Source organism: Pan paniscus, chromosome 17, assembly GCF_029289425.2.
Source record: "Pan paniscus chromosome 17, NHGRI_mPanPan1-v2.0_pri, whole genome shotgun sequence".
Taxonomy (NCBI): domain Eukaryota; kingdom Metazoa; phylum Chordata; class Mammalia; order Primates; family Hominidae; genus Pan; species Pan paniscus.
In genome coordinates this window covers 69,864,307-69,884,986 of record NC_073266.2, presented here as the reverse complement: position 1 = coordinate 69,884,986, position 20,680 = coordinate 69,864,307, and the positions used below count along the sequence as shown (strand labels likewise).

Genomic DNA, 20,680 nt, shown 5'->3' with positions numbered 1-20,680 from the left:
ATCATAAGTCTGCAATTTACTAGCATGGAGGCATGGAAAAATTGGCCAACTTTTTGGTGTCTCACTTTTCCTACCTGTAAAAGGACATAATATTAGTTCCTCTCTCACTGTTTAACTGTGAGGAAAAAAATAATATGGGAACATACAGCAGTTTGAACTGAGTATTGCCTGTGACAGAAACCCCATTACAGTGTTTTAAAATCAAACAGAGGTTTACTTTGTAGCATAAAAAGAAGTCTAGAAAGAAACAATCCCAAGATTATATAGCTACCCCAAGGAAGTCACCATAGACTCAAGCTTCTCCTCATTTCCTTCTCATTGCTCATAATAGATGATGTAACACAGGATGGCTACTTCAATTTCAGGCCTCACTCCTACTTTCCAGAGAAAGAAGGAAGCAACAAGGAGGAAGGGGGTGGTAATTAGGACAGGAGAGTAAGCTTACTCTGAAATCCCCAGAAGTGTCCTGATTACCATGCCAATCACCAGAACTTTCACATAACTACCCCTAGCTGCAAGGGAGCCTGAGAAATCGAGTCTTTGAGCTGGCACATTGCTACTTAAAATGGGATATTCTTCTGTATTAAATATAAAAATGGGTGGGCAATAAGTATTTCTTAAGCAATATGTACCACATCACTTCAAACCATACAATTTCATAAATATTAACCATTATGATTAGTCTACATTTTTGTACCACATGTGTACCTCAAACCCAATGAAACAGCCTATGGTGTATGGTCTAAAAATACAGACATCTCTCTGCAGTAACTCATTTATGTAGGGGAGATTTAAATACTACTTAAGGAAGAAGTTCCATTGGTGGCTTGGAGACAGAAAGGCTAAAGACAGGGAATAGGAAATGCAACATCTGTCCCCAGATCAGCCCTTCTCTTACTGAATCTAAGTCATATGTAGAGAAAAATTACAGACCCTAGTTAAATGAATTGTTGTCATGGAGGATTTTATAAATCGGAAGACACAAGCAGTATGATAGAGTTTAACAGAGGGAGAATCAACATTGGGACAGTCTTGTCAGTGGACATAGTAATAATGCTCAGGCACTGGAAACGTTCTAAAGCATTGATGCTGCAGCAGCAATCTACCAGAGGAGCAGGATGGCTGGCAAGAGACGGTGGCTGCCTGGGGACGTGAAAGCCAGCAAGCATACCAGACTTCCAGACATGTGAAGATGCCTAGCAGAAGATAACTGGTTTATGACATAGCTCTTAGGACTCCTAGAAACATGTAAGGAAAGCATTGCAGGATGCCAAAGACAAGTTTTAGAGGGTGGAGAGTATAGTAACAATGAGGAGTAATTTTGGTTATGTTCATACTGATTTATATAACCAAGCTAATAGAACACCAGTAGAGTTGTGCTAGTGCTCACTGCCTGTTGAGCAGCGGTAATGTGGAAATATGGTAATATGGTAAATAATTTACATGGCTTTTCTGAAATGATTTTATAAGTACTCTCTGAATTAAGCGTTGTTTTCCTACTTTACAGATGAAGAAACAAAGGCACAAAAAAGGCGGAATATCTTGTCCTTGTTCTCTCAATTAGAAAGTTGTAGGCCTGGGATCTAAACCCAAGTTCACCTGACTCCAGATCATCCCCTGAGCTCAAAGACCATCTCAATAAGCAGAGAGCCACCATTATTAATTTTTAGGGACAATGCACAGCCAAGTGGTTTTCAAGTGAAGTGTGTATAAGAATCACCTAGAGAGCTTGTTAAAAGTGCTGTTTCCTATCTCCTCAATGTCCACCCAGGGACTCTGATTCTGGAGGTGTGAGGCAAAGCCAGCATATTTGCATTTTAAAACACCCACAAGTGGTGTTGATGTGATCACACTTTGAGAAACATGCAGGGATACTAAGGGTTACTGAAATATGGTCTGTAATTCTCAGAATAACCATACAAGAGTGCCATTCTGATCCTTAAAGAGGAAAACAACAAGTTTAGTGGAATCAGGGCCTTGCTTGGTGTCCCACTCTTATCAAACAAGAGAGTATTTTTTACAGTAATCTTTTTATTTTAGAGCTGTTTTAGATTGACAGATACGTCGTGAAGAGTATACAAAGCTCTGATTTACCCCACACCAAGTTTCCTCATTATTAACAATTTATACTAACATGGCACATTTATAAAAATCAGTGAACCAATATTGATACGTTATTATTAACTAACGTACATACTCTAGAATGTATTTGATTTTTTCCTTAAGTCCTTTTTCTGCTCCTGGATCCCACCCAGGACAACACATCACATTTTGTCCTAAGTCTCTTTAGTATCCTCTTCCTTCTGACAGTTTCACACACTTTCTTTATTTTTGAAGACTTAGATCATTTTAAGGAATATGGTCAGGTGTTTGTAGAATCTCAAATGGGGTTTGTCTACTCTTTTTCTCATTGTAAGACTGGGGTTATGGATTTGGAAAAGGAAGATCACAGAGGTGAAATGCCATCCTTATCACATCATATCAGGGGGTACATGCTATCAACATGACTTATCAGTGCTGATGATGACTTTGATCACCTGGCTGAGGTAGTGTTTGTCAGATTTTTTTTTTTTTTTTTTTTTTGACACAGAGTCTCGCTCTGTCGCCCAGGCTGGAGTGCAGTGGCGCGATCTCAGCTCACTGCAAGCTCCGCCTCGTGGGTTCACACCATTCTCCTGCCTCAGCCTCCCGAGTAGCTGGGACTACAGGCACCCGCCACCACGCCCAGCTAATTTTTTTTGTATTTTTAGTAGAGACGGGGTTTCACCGTGTTAGCCAGGATGGTCTTGATCTCCTGACCTCATGATCCGGCCAATTTTTCTACTGTAGTTAACTTCCTCCCCTCCCCCTTGTATACCGTAGTCTTCGGAAGGAAGTCGCTAAGCACAGCCCACACTCAAAAGGATATGGGTTGTACTCTATCTACTCTTCGAGAGTAGAGTATATGTAATATTTTGAATTCTTCTGCATAGGGGATTTATCTAAGTCTCTTCTCTTTATTTATTCAATTATTTATTTATGTCAGTATGTACTCATGGACATTTATTTTATAGTTTGGGTTATAATAGGGAACTACTTGGTTGATTTTCTTGCTCAAATTGTTGCAGCTTTGACCATTGAGAGCGCTTTCAGTTAGGTTCTGTGTCCCTTTGACATACTCTATCTTTGTGGGTTTTTCACTTTTTTTTAAGAATTTCTTCCTTTCTGGCACTCCAAGATGCTCCAGCCTTATCTTGTATGTTTTCTGCATAAGTTCCAGAATCAACTGTTTCCCTGAGGAGCTCTGGTTTCTTTTATTGGAGAATGGTATTAGAAATCAAGATCTGAGTGCTAGGTGGCATTTTTTTAGTACATGAATTTTTGGGGAATAAAAGAGTAGAATATCCTGCTTTTGGAAAGTGTCCAATATGTACTGGTGAGTACAAGGGTTAAGCCAGATTTGGAAGCAGCGGCTTATGCCTATAATCCCAGCACTTTGGGAGGCCAAGGTGGACATTTCACCTGACATCAGGAGTTCAAGACCAGCCTGGCCAACATGGTGAAACCCTGTCTCTACTAAAAATACAAAAAAATTAGCCAGGTGTGGTGGTAGGCACCTGTAATCCCAGCTACTCGGGAGGCTGAGGCAGGAGAATTGCTTGAACCCAGGAGGTGGAGGTTGCAGTGAGCTAAAATCACATCACTGCACTCCAGCCTAGGTGACAGAGTGAGACTCTGACTCAAAAAAAAAAAAAATGATTTAGGTTTTCCAGCCAGAACAGGTAACTTCTGTGTGATCTTAAATAAATAGCTGGCCCCCAGTCTCATAACCTCACTAATAACACATGTGAGATAACTTAGCCATTTTGCCCACTTGATAGAGGTATTGAGAGATGAATATAGATAAAAGATTCAAAAGCCATTGGAAGACAGAAAGTCTCAGATAAGCATGGAACAATATCATCCTAATAATAATTTATCAATTATTAATTATCATAACCTCATATGACTGTGTACTCTGGAACAAAGAACAAAGGAAAAGCTATTTAAGTTGCAAATTTTGAGCTGGGCTACCTGCCCTTTGGCCGCAAAATGTACAGAAGATCTTTGATGAACTAGCTAACACCCTTTATGCATTAGTAATAAAGGGTTTTGGCATCCTGAACCAAAGTTTTCTATACATTTTGAAGCAAGGCTGAAAATAAAAGATGAAAACATTAATTTCCAGCACAGACTTATTCCAGTAGTGCAGGAGCCTAAATATGCTTTCTCAGCTACTAGGTTTCCAAGTTCAAAATGCAGTGGGTGATGGCATCTGTCCTTCCCTCAGCTTCTGAGACCTCCTTAAAACTATTATAAAAAGCCCTACTGGTAAAGCCTCTTTATTTTAAAATTACATTATGTATGCCACCAAAGTTACTTCTCAGATGACCTTGCCACATCTCTCTTCCTTTTTCTCCTAGCCTTATCATAAATTCGCTTGGGAAAAGGCTAGTGACCAGGGAAGTCATTGCTAGTGATGAGATCTGGTGCCTGGACTAAGAAGCTTTCTGCAGTGAAGTATCACCATCATTTTTTTTCTTTTTTGTCTTCCAGAGCCTGAACATGTAAAGAACAGTGTCCACATAGGGTCAGGTCCTATGTGGGTAAGGTCCCCCAATTACCCTACCTACCAGACTCAATCCCTCTGCATTCTGGAAGAATTTCTGATCATGTTCTGTTTCTCTCCTCTAACTGCACCTCTCACCCATTTGGTTCTTAATAATACAATAATATATTGCCTTGTGACTCTGGTCACCTTTTTTTTTCTTACATACTTGCACTGCTTAGGTCTTATTCCTCCAACCATTTTGTTAACTAAAACAACAGAGGCAGTGTGTTTATATGCTGTTTAAATACACCACAGGCGCTAACAAATATGATACATGAAACATTACCTTTAAAAACATCTGTCGAATGAACAAATAAAAATAGAAACAGTTTAGTGCTCAATATGTGCCAAAGACTGTGATAATCCTTGAGTGTAATGTTTTTCAAAAATGTCATCCATTCAGCAATGGCTTTCCAAATTTTACAAATGAGGACCCTGAATCATAGTGAGGGTCACACAGCTACATCTTGGTAGAGCCAAGATTTGCACCCACGTGTACATAATATGTTTCATGGAACTCATTCGTAGATTTGTGATTTAGAGGTTCACCTAGCTTCTCTGGGCCCCTGAGTCCTTACCAGTAGAAAAGGGTCTTCTCAAACACCTGCTGAGGTCCTTTTCTGCCTGATCAGTGCTTTGAAACACAAGAAGTTTTGTGCTTTTCATTCTATGTGCTTTTTTTTTTAATCTCCATCATCTTGTCTTGACTTCCACTGACTTCTACAAAAATAATATTTTAATGCTTTAACTCACTCAAGTCTTCAGGAATGGTGCTCTGAAGGCAAACACAGAGTCTATCCCTGGGATTATTATGTAGGAAATAATTATTCACCTACTTTATCTTGTTCCATTTTCATATATGCGAGTTGACAAATGCCCTATATGCATTCGTAACGGGGCTTAAAGAGATAGCAAATTCTATAGACTTTATACATTTACATTTTGCTATTTGCAGAATTTCCTCAATTTTGAATTTCTCACAAGCACTCTGAAATGCTGCCAATAACATTATTAATAATGGCATGTAAAGGAAAAATCAGGCAAAAGAAGGGGAGAGAGAAAAAGAAAACAGAATAAACCTCTAAAGAAGAGGCAAGTAATAGCTGAGTAATCCTGAAATTTACAATATCCTGAACTGAACTTTGTGAAGCTCATGCAGAAAGAAACTTCAGATTTCATGCAAATTTGAGAATAATCATTATATAAAAACCAATTTGGTAATGAGTATTTATTGAATAATTAATATGCATTCAGCACTGTACTAGACACAGTGGAACACAGAAGTGCTAGACATGACTTCTCCAATACATACATTATCCTATCATGTCCAAAAGATAACCTGATTCAAAAATGCGCTTTCTGACAGTGTTTTGGCCAAGGAGTTGGTTAAAAAAACCTTCAGTTTTGGATGTCAAGTTAGACTTTGCCACAAGATTAGAGGGTAAGGCCTCCATCTAAGTTGCTTCTAAACCTCCAATCAGATATTCATCTTTTCTGGACTATTAGAACATCCCCTCATAATAGGCCTTGCTATCATTCTCTAATTGTTTCCTCATAGGACTAACAGTGTGTTATCTAAAATGCCATTTCCCTGCTGAAAATCTTTCAGGGTTCTTTCTACTCCCCTCCCCATCATAGGTACCAAATTAGGGGTGACAAACTATTCCAGTTTACCTGGGGCTGTCCTATTGTTAGCACTGAAAGTCCTTCTTCCTGTAAAACTCCTCAATCCCAGGCACACAAGAATGATCGGTCACTCTATTACTACTCCAGTAACTAAGTCCAGAGCAATGATGCTTTCTCTTTCTCCTATTTCTTGCTGTATATCCCACTCTCTCTGCCTAGGATTTTGTTCTCTCTCTTCCCTTAATCCTTTCTTAAAGATTTATTAAATTATCTTTCCTAAGCTATAGTTTATAAAATGCATGTTTCGCTGAGAGGCAGTTCACCCCTCTATAAATAGAATTTTACTCTAGGCAGGGAGAGAAAACAGCAGCCTTACATAACCTTTCACAAAAGCCCTACTCATTTACTACCAGGACCAGAGAAGGGCCTACAGTTCATGAGCTAAGCAGAAACTTCTCTCCCCAGGAGGAACACTAGTGATTTTCATTCAGATTGATCCAATCTGCGCAGCTGAGCCCCCATGTTCTCTTCTTGTAGACTCTGATTTGGAGCACGCCAGTTAAAGCTGCTCTCTCTGCCAGGCAGTGCAGAGCAAAAGCTTCAAAACTCTGCACTGAGCTTTCTGCCTGTAAAGCTTTACTCTTCTTCAAAAACCTCTGTTACACCCCTTCTGCCCTGCCACAGAGGCTCAGGCAAATGAGCACTTGGTCTGTTTCATGCCCTGAAGACCATCCCCAGTCAAAAGACGAGGTTCAGTATGGGGTAGCCCCCGTCAGGGTCTCACTTTGAGCATGTGTGTGCTCTCAGCATCAGACTTGGGACACAGAGGAGGGAGGGAGGAGGAGGGCCCAGGGCCTCAGTGTCCCTTTTATGTGTCTTTCTTTTTCCCTGGGTCTGAGCATTTTTAAGGAGGAAAGAGAGTTGAAGGAGGGGAAACTATAGAATGAAAACCAGCAGACCATTGTAAAATATGCGTTCTTATATTGAGTATTGATGAGAAAAGAAGGGAAAAGGCAGATGGAACACACAAAGAGCATTTTCAAGGGCTTGTAATCTCAAGGAAAATGAAATGTGTCATGGTCTCCATGAAATATATTAGCCGCTAAACCACAAACCAGAAGACTCTTTGATGTTGGCATAGCTTGCCACTATAAGACCAACTCCTGAAGCCAAAGCATGCAACAGATGCTTCAAGCTAAGATAAACTAGTGTGGTAGGGGCAGTTTCCCATTGACTACATGATTACTTACAATTGTGAAGAATAGAGGCAAGGATCACCTCCCTATCTGATGCTTTCAGTCATCTAGAGCAGTATTCCTCAGTCACTTGGGATTCTAATTGAGTATGTCTGGGTGTGGCCTGAGGTTTCTGCATTTCTTATAAGCTCCCAGGTGATGCAAATGCCTTGATGCCTGGACTGCACACTTGGAGTAGAAAGACCCTAGGACACTGATTCTCTAACATGACTGCATGTTGGAATCACCATCAGAGACTTTAGAATACTTGTGCCTGGAATACATCTCTGAGATTCTAAATTAATTGGTATGAAGAAGGGCTGGGCATTGACACAAAATCAAGATGAGAGCCACTCCTCCACAGAGAAGACCCTCAGGACCAATTATACCCAGTACTGCACATTAACCAAGCAAGTATTAGCTTCTAGGTGCGCCTGCTGAGTAGATGACGGGTCTGTAGAAAATGGACATGGTCAACCAGGGAAGAGTTAATAGGGGAGGATGCTTTGGATGGAAAATCCACAGGAAGTGTGTCATAGGCTGCCAAGTTTGATCAGTATTGCACTATGTCAGATCTAACTTAGCTGGACCTATGAGCCTCTAAATCAAGCAAAGGCATGGGACCAGGGTCCACTAAACCATGATGTGATTGATTTCAAAATTGCCATTGGAGTCTGACTATCTTAATTTATATTTCAGTCTCTAAAATCACAACAATAAAATTGAGGCAGGTTCTAGAAGGGCTGGCCTGTGCCTGTGAAATTTTCTATTTGTAAAGACTATCTCGGGATAAATGTAGCCCATACTAACATAATACTAACAATAGCTAGCATTTATGAAATACTTATTATAAGTCAGGCATTGGAATAGATATTGTATATAGCTAACTACTGGAGTAATTTTTACCCCCAATTTAGAGTTGGGAAGCAGAGGTTGATTTTGTGTCCATTTTATAGGTGGGAAAGTTGAGGTCCAGTGAGTTTAAGGATCTCAATCAAACCCAATAGCTGGGATGCTTTTTCCCCCTAGGCTATGCCCCTTCTTATCAAGACCAAAGACCACAGGACTGTGTAGCAACAATCTTTGCAACATCCAGTGGTAGATGGTAGGTTGATTCAAGTGGTACAGTAGTTCCAGGCCCGGTGACATGGAAAGGTTACAAGCTCAATGACTTCTAAATGAACTGTAACTGAAAGCAAACAGAACATTCGTTTATGTTTTTAAGAAATAGTAATAGGGACAAAATGCATAGAAAAGGATCATATTGAGAAAATAATCTATAAAAACTCCAAAAAAAATTTAGGTTTAGGTTTACTAAACACATTCAGGCACACATTTTGAAGGAGGCCCCAGAACAAGGAATGTCCATGGCAATTCTATTTTTACAGAAAAGGTGAAGTTTTGTTTCCCTCTGTTCAGTGATAGCTTTCAAAGGAGAAATGACTTATTACCAAGTTAATTGATAATTACTTGGATTTTTCTAGCTCTGTACACTTTTCAAAGTCCCTCTCTCGGTTGCATACATATGTCCGTAACACCTCATAATGTATCTCTAAACATATAGGATAGATAGGTTCATAAATTCACATCTAATAAAAAAAATCAAGGAAAAGGTGGCCTATGTAGTTTGCAGAAATTTTTGAATCATTGTACTGAGATTAGGAAAGATCCTTGATAAGAACTCATTTGAATTTATTCAATCAATATCTACCAAGTACAAGTAGCTACTACTGGAGAGAGAGAATCCCAAAGTCTTCTCCAGCCTTAGCTAAGCCATTATTATGTTTAGTTCTCGTGGTCCTGGGTACACTGATCTTGGAATTCACGATTTTTCCTCCCACCATGGGGCCTTTGAGCTCACTTTTTCTTACCTGATATTCTCTCGTCTGCCCCTCCTAAATATCCCCTTCTTAACTCATTCTTCAGATGTAAACTCAGTCACACTTTCTCACGGAAGCTGTCTCTGATCTGCTGTCTGAGACCCTTTCCTACAGTATTTTCTTTCTTTAAAGCCTTATCTCATTTGCAATTGTGGGTTTGTTAATATATGTATTTGATTAGCATATTTATCTCATTGGGCTCTAAGCTAAATTGCCACCTTAACACAATACCTGGAACACATTCAAGAAATATGGGAAGAAAGGGTCACGAAAGTCTGGAGATGTTTTTACAGCAACAGGCCACCAGATCTGTAGGCAAAACCATAATATCCTCATTCTTACCACACCAATACTTTGGTTTAAACATGATTGACAACTCTTTAAACTCCCTTGCCTCTTTTTGGTCCAATCAATTTAGGGATACAAGGATGAATGAATTGGCTCTGTCAGTCCATTAGCTAATAAATAGTAATATATTATGAGTTTTTAAAATTATATTTAAGTTCTGGAATACATGTGCAGAAAGTGCAGATTTGTTACACAGGTATACACATGCCATGGTGGTTTGCTGCATCCATCAGCCTGTCTTATTTCTCCTATTGCTATCCCTCCCCTAGCCCCCAACTCCCCAGTAGACCCCAGCGTATGATGATGTTCCCCTTCCTGTGTCCATATGTTCTCATTGTTCACCTCCCACTTAAGAGTGAGAACATGTGGTGTTTGGTTTTCTGTTCCTGTGTTAGTTTGCTGAGAATGATGGTTTCCAGCTTCATCCATGTCCCTGCAAAGGCTGGTTCAACATACGCAAATCAATAAATGTAATCCATCACATAAACAGAACCAATGACAAAAACCACATGAAGAGCAGAACTGTCTGTGTCCCTTTTCAGTGAGTACTTTGTTCTACCTTGTATCCTACCGACCTCTGTGTGTGCCTGTCACCTTCACTGGAGGAAAAGCCCCTGCAGGGCAGAAACTCATCTAAATCTTTTATTCATCTATTTGTAATCCTTGGTAAAGGCTCAGTAACTATTGTATTATCTTCAATGAAATACTTGGTCTTATATGGTCCTTATAATATCTCAATGATTTTATTAGGCATTGATAGTCCTTCCTGAAAACTGATAACACAAGTTTTGAGAGACCATATGTGTGTCTATGGCTGTACAATAAGCTAAAGATGATGCTGAATTTGTATTTTATAATATATGACTCTGGAGAGCTTACTTAGAAGAGCACATCAGAGTTAGGCCCCTTGATTACAAGAAAGATATAAACAAACTAGAGGGAGTTAAAGTAAGAAGACTAAACATGATTAAGCTTCTGGAGTGGTATGGGGAAAAATCAAATGAATTAAATATTTATAATCTGGTTAAGTAAAGACCAAATGGGGAGGCAAGAGTGATTTATACCTCGAATTATTGAACACATTTCAGCCCAGAAGAGGCAGTGTCACTGAAAAGGGTATGCAGGAATCAAGAGCCAGATGACAAGGGTAATGGGAAGAACATTTAGAACAGGACTATCTCAGATGAATTGTAAAATAAATTTTTAACAGCAAAACTGATATGCTGCTGAAAACTTCCCCAAGGGAAACAGTCACCAAACCATCCCTGGAGATGCCTCAAACCAGAGAGAGAAAATAACCAGAAATTGTCCTGCAGGGAACAGCTCTGCCCAGACATTAAACATGAAAGGAAAAGCTTTGCAGATTCTTCTCTCTAATTTATATTCTTCTGGGATCCCATGAGACTGAAAAAAGATGCAGGAACAATGGATTGAGGACTCTGGGTGCAGAGGGTTTGCTTAGATGTCTCAGCCTTGGCTTACATCTCTAATGAGTCTGCACAGAAGGCAACACACTACAGAGGCCTCTGCAAGTACATCTGAGGCTTTATTTCATTCAGGGGTCTTCATTAGCCTGTCCCATGGGAGCAGGTGAAACAATTATAAACCCAAACAAAAATTGGGGGGGGTGGTGCACAAAGCACATATGTTTGTTTGAAACCCACAGTCATATATGCCATAAATGTAACAATGATATTGGGCCCATGTATTTTACCATGTTGGAAATATACCCAAATTCAAATGATCATATTAAGATTTTTAACTCAGATTTGGTGTCTACCATTACTACTCTGTGATTCTGTTATCCTTTAGTTCCATTATATTCAGCGGATTCATAAGGAGCCTCAAATTAAGCCTGGCATCCCAGCATCCTGCTTCCCTGTAAATGATTCTCTATAAAGACACAATAAACAGGATAAGGCAGGATACTAACATGGCAGGACTGGCTCTGGGTAATCAACAATGTTACAGTGACTAAGAATGTCTTTTCCAACTCAAAATCAGTGTACATTTTGGGAAGGTGCTTAAATAAAGCCTAGGCCAGAGTCAACATGGTATAGTATTAGGTGACAACTTCCTGAACATTAGACTACTGATAACATCTATGCCTAAAAGCAAAGGGTTGCTTAGTAGAAGAAACAGAATAACTACCAATAATATTAAGGTCTAAAAGCAAATGGTTGCTCAGTTGAAGAAACAGAATCATAGAATTGTCTTGCTGACATCACAAATAGCTAACAAATTAATGGAAAAAATGTTCAGACTTATAAGCAATCAGGAAAATGCGAATTAAACCCACAATGAGAAGTTACCAGATGAGGGCAAATTAAGCATATGAAAATACCAAGTGTTGGCAGAGGCATGAAGCAAAGAGGCCTTTCATCTGCCCCTGGTGGGGGTTTCAGTAACTGCAACATGTCTTTGCCTCCGGGAAGAAAAGATACCCTTCTATGACTCAGCAATTCCACTCCTAGGTATGCACCCTAAACATGGTGGCAAATTTGTGCTGGTGGACATGCACCAGAATGTTTAGGCCAACTTTACTAGCAATAGCAAAACACTGAATTTCAAAATCCATCAACAGTAGATTAGATAAACTATGGTTAATTAATATCATGAAGTATTATACACCAGAGAAAGTGACTGAAATACAGCAATATGAATCCACATAGATGAAACTCAGATACTTAACGTTCAGCAAAATTGCAAGTCAGAGAATATACACATTATATTTATTTTATTACTGTTAAGAACAGCCAAGTAAAGTAACATGTTAAAGATGTATACATATGTGGAAAAACTGTACAAAAGGCAAGGGGTTAATACAAAAATCAGAAAACTGCTAGTGGGTACATGGGTATTTGTTATTGTTACATTATTATTATTGTTATCATGATCATGAATTGTATTATTAATTATACCAAACACTATATGTATAGTACAGTTCATAATTTAAATAAATTATATAGTGTTGAAACTAATAACTAGAGTTGATCTAGTCCACATTCTCATTTAATAAGGAAAAATACGTTGTACAAAGTACAAGTGACATCCAAATTAATATCAGATGCTACAGAATCATTAGTTAAAACTAATTAGATATTCCTTTTAATAAGGGATTCAGGTTGCTGTTTTCTAATCTCCTCTCCTACTTTAAACACAACCCCAACAAAACTTAGTCCCCTATGTCTTAACATCAAAACTAAGAGAGAGAACTGCTTTGAGGAAGTTTTATACAGGGAGAAGTTTCAGCTGAACACAAGATGTAGACAAAATATATTTTATAGCCAGAGATAAAACTCAACAATAGTAACAGTCCATGGTCAATTGATGGGAAAAATAAACAGTTCTGTATGATGCAATGCCTTCAAAAATTATCCCTATAAAATCATATAATACTATAAAGAAGTCATAGTGATGTATTGTATCTATTAAGAACAGGTTAAATTATGTTCTACATACTTTTAAAGAGGCAGCTAAGTGAGTGGAGAAATATTTCTAAAAGACTATAGAAAAATAAGTAAAATCTAAAAATGTGATTTGAGTCAAAAACATTTATATTAACTGCTTAATTTCTTTTTTCTCTTGTCAAAATGTAAACACAGATTTAAGAACATTGTAGATGGCCCAGAATAATGTTGTATTGACAAGTCCTCTTATCAGAACACAATTCACTAACCAGTTGGTATTTTCATCAGATAACATCCTAAAGATTCAGTTAATTCAGTGGAACATGTTTGTCCTAGATACTCTTAGGAGTAGCCTTCAGGCAAGAACCAATATTTAAAGAATAAACCAGGAAGAAATCTCCAAATTGCAATAAATAATCCTGTTAAGTTTCATCATCATAACCACAAATGGTTTTAAAGGGTCTTCCTCCCTGGAGGGCCATGGTGAAATGACTGAGCAAGCTAAAAGTCAAAAAATTTGGATTAGTGAAATTAAGCTAAAGTATATCACGAAGTAGAAGTAGATCATAGACACTGGGCTCGTGGAATTTACTAGAAAAGAGAAACATTCCTACAGAAGTCATGCCATAAGAATAGCCTTAAAAATATGATCAATAAATATAGAATGATTTGTGTGTTTCCTACTTGAACTTTTCCCCCCAAGAAATGAAAGCTGTGAATAATATGGTTGTTTGGAACTATTAATAAAAGAGCAATATGCACTGGTATTACCATTGGCAAATTCCCATCAATATTGAAAAAGAAGGCATATTCAATCTTATGCATTATTATGTATTTCTAAACCACACCATTGGGACAAAGCTCAGGTATTTCTAAACTACCAAAGAAAACACTTTCACTTAATAGTTGAATTAAAGGGATTTAGTTGTTAAACCTCAGGCTAAAATTTGTCAAATAACTTTGGAGGACTATAATAATTTTGATCATCAGTCAGCCAACCTGTATTTCTCCATCTTAGTTTGGAGTTAAACCAGAGAAATATAAGATAAGGAATTAACATTCTAGAGTGAGAGAAAGAAAAAGTGTGTTACTAAATTGTGTTTCATTTACCTGAGTCCTGCAATGATAAAGGTGCATAATACTTTACATTTTATTTTTTGCTATTACCTATTTGGCATATGCAACATGTAATTCTATCTTGCACATTTTTTATTGGCCTGCAGGGAAAATCATCTGGATTGTTCATCTTTTCTTCTTGACAAGTTTAACACTGGCTTTCCTTGATATCTTGTTTTGAAGAACAATATCTTAAATACATTGGGTCAGTCCCATGCTACTGATATTATGATACTATTAAGAAATGTTTTTTCCTCTGAAAAGCAGTAACTTTGAAAAAGGTTAAAGTTATATTATTCCAACCTGGTAACACCATTTTGGGGAAAAAAAAAGTAGCTTAACTAGGTTGGCATAACCTATTATCTTATAGAGCTCACTCCTGTCTCTCTTAAAGATTGTGAGCTCTAGAACTTCAATAATATTGGCTGAGAGGCCACAAGTTAGAATGTCTTAAGATAACAACACTATTTAGCTGCTTTTAGAGTACAGTTTAACTCTCCACCAAAAGCAGCATGCATGAACGTTTAAAAATTTATTTTTAAGGCAAATCCCCCTGACCTTGCAAAGTGGAACACAGCATATTAAACACAGGGCCTGTGGGTCACAGCCTTGGTTTCAGAGTGAGAAAGGCTTTCTTGGGCTGCGTCAAGGGAGGCAGTATTGATGCCACACCTCTTAGAGATGAGAGCTTTGATTCCTTAGAAACGAGCTGAAAAGAAGCAAGCAGCCCACAGCAGGCTGCCGAAAAATTCACCGGACATTGGGTTGCTATTTAATTGAGTGTCTATCAATCATGAGTTAGTGAGATTCCAAGCTATGATTCCTGAAGATATAACTGTTGTGACAACTCATGAAACTCTTAAATTTTCCTCCAGAGCATTATAAGGAAGGAATGGAAAAAGAGGGGGAAGAAGACTTGACGTTTACATTTTATGAATTGTAAATGTGCATAGTATTTACTATTCCTCTTTAGTACTCTTTAGGGAGTACAGTACTTTTTCAGAACCAAGTGACTTTTTATCCTTAGTTAATCAATCAATCAAGTAATTTCAGCAGGTTTGTGACATTATTTTTTGGCCTCAGGCAAAGCTAAGATTTCTTGAAATTTATGTATATAGTTCATCTAAGAGATTATCATCTGAGGTAGATTAATCCTTCAAAAATGTATAGCTGGGTAGCAAATACCAAAACAGAGCAATGTGTTCCCAATTTGGTGCAAGTTTCTGATAGTAGCGTGGGCCAGAAACTTCCTATGGAAAGTAGGAAGATCTGTAATCAGGCAAGAACTCATTTTCTAGTGAAATTGCAATTGCCCTTATGTAATTAGAGCTATCATAATTCACACCAAAGTCAGCTATTTGAAGGAGAAGTTATGAGGGGGTGGAAATCCTCCTTGTTTGTGTGTGGATGTGGACATCGAATTTTAATTTTAAAGAAATACCCGGAAACAACTGCATTCTCTTTAAATAGTTATCTTTACTGGTAGAATCATGAAGAAGAAGTTTCATATGCAAAGTCTGGGATGGCAAATTCTCCAAAGAAATGGTAAGAACACTTACTTTAAAATGTAATCTTAGGGCACAGTCTCCCATGGAAAGAAATATTCTGTTCAGAAACTTCAGCACCGCTTTTAAACATGCGGCACCAGGTAAAGATAAGTGTTTTGTCTGGAAGTCAAAATTTAAATCAGGGCTCATTTCCAAACGACAGTGATCCTACTAGATGATCCTACTGCGTGCAGCTGCAAACATTCCAGGAGCATATTATATGCATTTGAAGAATCCCAGACTGTTAGATGTATGAAACTGGAAGCGAGAAACATTTCCTCTCATTAAAGATGCTTTTGAGATAACTGAGTTGCTAGAATTCCTTTAGAAGATGCAGTATCACAACTTCCCTCTCTAAAAACAAGTAAAAATATCCCCGCCTCCCCATCAAAAAATCACCTCCCCATATATCTTGTCAAGCTTCCCATTGGTTTAGGAAACCATACTACAGCCTGCAAATATCCTGTACTCTAGCAGAAACTTTCAGCAGAGCTTCATTCAGGAATTTAGGTAGGATTAAGGCTCTTCCTCTTCAATGAAAACAATAAGGAAGTTTGCTAACAGGTTAACTTGCCAGAGAATAAATTTAAGTCATACACACTGAGAAGTTATAAATCTCTCCCCAGAAAAAAATGCCTGTCAGCATCTCAAGCCAGGCTGGCTTTTAAGAGCATTAAAGCAAAGGCACTAAGCCTAATATATTCACATATAACACATGTGGTGGCCATTTCACATGCTTTATAACTCAGAGGGCAGCCGCTGCTGTGTGGGAAATGGACACTGACAGGTCACTGGTGATTTATACTGCGGCACTCACAGAGGAGTGGACTGCCAGCCTACCCCGAGCCCTCAGGCTCTGCCATACTCCCGCCACTCAAAAGCAAACCCACATGGGGGCATCTGATCTGCTTTGGTTGGGGGAATGAGAAGAGGTCGCCTAGGGAGGGCGACCAGCCTCATTTCAGCATATCCAGACTACATTAAACACTCACAGATTTTTTTCAATGCAATGGAACCCAAACGTGTATGAAGAATTAATTAATATGTATGCCTCATTTTTCACTCATTAACATCCAACATCCAAAATTGTTATCTTATCTGAGATCCCCTGAGACTCTATAAGGTTCGGGTGCCTGTGGCTCATGTCAAATATATAAGAAGATGACATCTTACAGAAGCCAACTAAAAAGTCACCATCCTCCTCCCCCAACATCAAGTCCTCACTCTCTACTGACACTTTTCAGGGCTGTCCTTTGTTAAATTATCACAGTTTCATACAAATCTACAGCAGCTTCAGACTTCACCTAGAAAGTGGGAAAGGGCCCAGTGCTATTGTGCTAGTCTCCATAATCCTTTGTTACCAATCAACAAAGTCTTTAAAACACCCGGCTGAATGGGAATTTCTCTGCCAGTAAACTAGACACTTGGCCTTATTAAGGGCACCTCCTACTGGTCCTTTTATAGAGTGAACTATGCTTTCTCGTTGTAAGTTTCCTGCCATGTTCCTAAACAGGAGAAATTATTACTAAGAGGAAGAAGTGATACTCAGATTAATGAGCAAAGGCCAGAGTGATGTGAATTGGCAATATCTTAAAAATGCACCATCCACTTTCCTGCGAACTGCGCAAACTGCATCACGACTCACTTGCAAATAACAGATATAGATTTAGAAGTGCAGAAAAGTTTAAAGATTTAGATCCGTTAGCCTATCCACCAACATAACCCATGTGTATGTGTGTGTATGTATCCCTTCCTTACATCTGCTTTTTCAAGCATAGATCTGTCTGTTGAGGAGAAAATTAAAATGAAGCAGTAATACATGGCCCTGACTCTCTGGACAAGAAATGTAAATAAATGCAAAGAGAATATTTAATTAATTTAGACATTAATAAAACGCACATAAATTTATCTCTATTAAACTACCCCCACCCTATGCCAGACAAAAGTCACTTGAGTAATAGCTTTAAAATACTGTCGTGTAATTGACAAGACATCATTGTTCATTTTTGTACACCTTGCTTCATGCAGTGCATTCAGCTAGCACATTTCAGGTCAGCAGTGCTGCTGTTAGGCAGACTTTCTACCCAGTGAGGGATGCCCCCTGAACTTCCCCTTTCCCGTCCGCACAGGTCTCCCAAACTGCCATAGAAAGCCCAAGTCAATCTTCTGGGCAGAAGGAGGGTCATCCTCCCCGCAGCCTCTAGCATTTGAGGGTCTCGAGGAGGGAATTTAAAACAGACACCTATTCATTACTGCGGAGATGCCCACCCCCCCCCCCACCCCCACCCACCTTTCGCGAGAGTAATTGTTGAGGACAAAGCTCCGGGAGAGAAGAGCCAGGGGAGGAGGGGACCGGCCCGGGAGGGACGGACGGAGGGAGGGAGCACCAGCGGCAAAGCGCGGGGATGCGGGTACGCGCTCATCACAGGACAGCGCGCGTGCACACACACACACACACACACGCACACACACACACCCCTCCTGCCTGCTCTCTCTGTCTCTGGCCAAAGGAAGATGAGGAGCTGAGCCCGAGTGCAAGCGCAGATTCCTGCCCGCGTGCGGCCGAGCGAGGCTTTGGGGAGCCTCGGGCTGCCTTGGCGCTTGACTGTCTGAATCCCTCGCGACCGTGAGAGGCGCATTTTCTGCTCGCGTTCGCAACCCTTGGCCATGCAGCACTTAGCAGAGAAGAGAAAGCCGGAGCTGCGGGCTCCGGGGAGGCTGGGGGCTTGGCCGCGATTGACGTGCCATTCCCTGTTAATTTCCCAGGCACGAACTGGGGAGCTCCTACTCAACGCCCGGTCTCTGCCTGAGCCTGTTTTTCCTTTGGATTTGGAAAAAGGTCGTTTCCGAAGGGCTCTGAATGCTCATCCAGCCGCTCTCCTCTCCTTCTTTGCCAGGACCGCTCACTGTACCCCAGTGCCCATCTACACTTGCGGTGAGGTCCCGCAAAACAAGTGGACCTTATCATGAGTCATTTTGCTCTTTTCTATTCTTTTGGCCGTCGAAGCCGCCAGCTCCGTATTCGGAGATTACAGCAGTCCTGATCAGCCAGCCTCCAGGTCCCTCTTTCTCCTGCACTAGCCAGATCCAATCCCCAAACAGTTTTGCCATTTTTAATTAGAAACCGAGCTTGGCAAGTGCCAGGGTCAGGGCGCCGGTTCTCTGGAATATCAATCACTTGGAGTTTGGAGGTGTCCTGGAGCTATATGGAGACTCAGCTTGCGGACTACATTCACCGTTAAAAAATAAAACAATATTAAACACACCTCCCCTCCTCCTTGGCAACTCTGTGCCTCCTTCAGTACCAGGATCCCCTCCTTGAAAGTACCAAAACATATTAGCTGTCCCTTTCCCTATTCTCAATCACCAAGTCCAAAAATCCAAACCAAAAGGAGATGTATTCACACACCAACGACTCAGCCCCACCATCTACATTCTGCGCAGACTTCCTCAAAGCCCCTGGATGTCCTCCTCGCCTGCCCCTGTTGCCCCAATCCTCCCCACTTGGTAGGTTTCTGAGGCTTTAAGGACCCAGCCCAGTTCCTTTCAACGATATCCCCAGCACCTGCCCCAGCCCGCCGGCTCTCCAAACCAACCCAAGTATTTGCAGAAGCAAAAATGCGTGAAGCATCAGATTTTAAAACAGCGAAGGGGCGCCCCTTGTACCACCCCCCACCATCATCCGCCCCCAGGGAAGAAAAAAACTCTTCTATCTTTTATCATCGGTGCGCAAATGGGGGGCAGCGCAAGCGCCAAATCTCTTGCTATCCCCCACCCCAATTCTACTACTCGCCAAATGAAATGAGAAGGGAAGTGGGGTACGGAAGGGGGTGCGACGAGAAGAAAGGAAAGAGCCACTTACCGGTTACTTGAAGATGCGCGCTGAGCAAGGAAGCTCCGAAGAGTACAAAAGCCAGCTTGGGTACCCAAACACATCCAAGACTATTCTCCATATTTCAGCCAACACCTTCGGGGCCAGGGGTCGCGGGCAGCGGCAGCACTCACACACATGCACTCACACACGCATGCACACATGCACACACACGCGCCGAGCCCCTTCGGCTTCCTCTTCCTCCTCGTCCTCTTCCTCCACCTCTTTCTCCACCTCCCCTGCGCCTCTGCTGCCTTCGAAGCCTTTTTCCTTGTCCACTGACAGAATCAGCAGCAAAAGCAGGCAGCAAAAAGTTCCATTCGGTCCAAGAGATCCCGAGCCCCGGTAAAACCTTAGAAAACTAACTCAAGGAAACGGAGGGAGCCAGAGGAGGGAAGACAGCTCTCTGAGGGGCTCGCAAGTCATCAATAAACCACATCCAGGAGGGACCAAGAGGAGATGGAAGGCAATCCTGTGGCCGGGCTGTGCATTAAAAGGTTGAGGCTGGTTCCCTGTCGTCGGTTGGGTAAAGTTGAAGAGACAATTCCGCGCGAGAGCTGGAGATGCTGTTGGTTTTTCTTCCGAGAGCCGAGGGGACCCAGGGAGGAGAGGCGGGGGGGGACTGCGGGGTGGAGCGCTCTCACTTGTTACTGGGGTGTCCGCCAGCGGTGTGCGAGCTGGGAGTTGGAACCGTACTACACATTGATCCGGAGAAGTGGAGGGCTGGAAGGGAAAATGTGGAGACCGGAGGGAAACGAACTGGATCAGGCAAAGATTCCACGGGAAGGGGGTGGGGGCAGAGAGACTATGGCTTAGGGAAAAAAGAGCGGACCGAGGAGGCTTCCAGCAGCTGCATTTGCCTGGTCTGCGTATCAATGCGCAGGGATGCCCTCTGTGGGCAAAGCGTGGGAAGTCACTTTTGTCAATGGAGCCTGTGAACATCCTGAGCGTCTGGAGATTTTGCAGCGACCGTGTTTGACACTCAGCCTTCAGGAAATTATTGGTATTTGACTGTAA

At 40.8% G+C, this 20,680-nt stretch overlaps 1 protein-coding gene across 3 annotated transcripts in view; it reads right to left on the bottom strand.

Annotated features, from left to right (window-relative positions):
* DCC (DCC netrin 1 receptor) overlaps window positions 1-20,357 on the bottom strand; it is a 1,195,251-nt gene extending 1,174,894 nt beyond the window's left edge. The window contains exon 1 of one of the 3 annotated variants that reach the window (XM_034943737.3): window positions 19,655-20,357. In XM_034943737.3, coding sequence (XP_034799628.2) covers window positions 19,655-19,745 — 91 coding nt within the window. In that variant the 5' untranslated portion in view covers window positions 19,746-20,357. The remainder of the gene's footprint in view (window positions 1-19,654) is intronic. The other 2 variants (XM_003827228.5, XM_034943736.3) reach the window with 2 other exon arrangements.
* Between the last annotated feature and the right edge of the window lie 323 nt (window positions 20,358-20,680).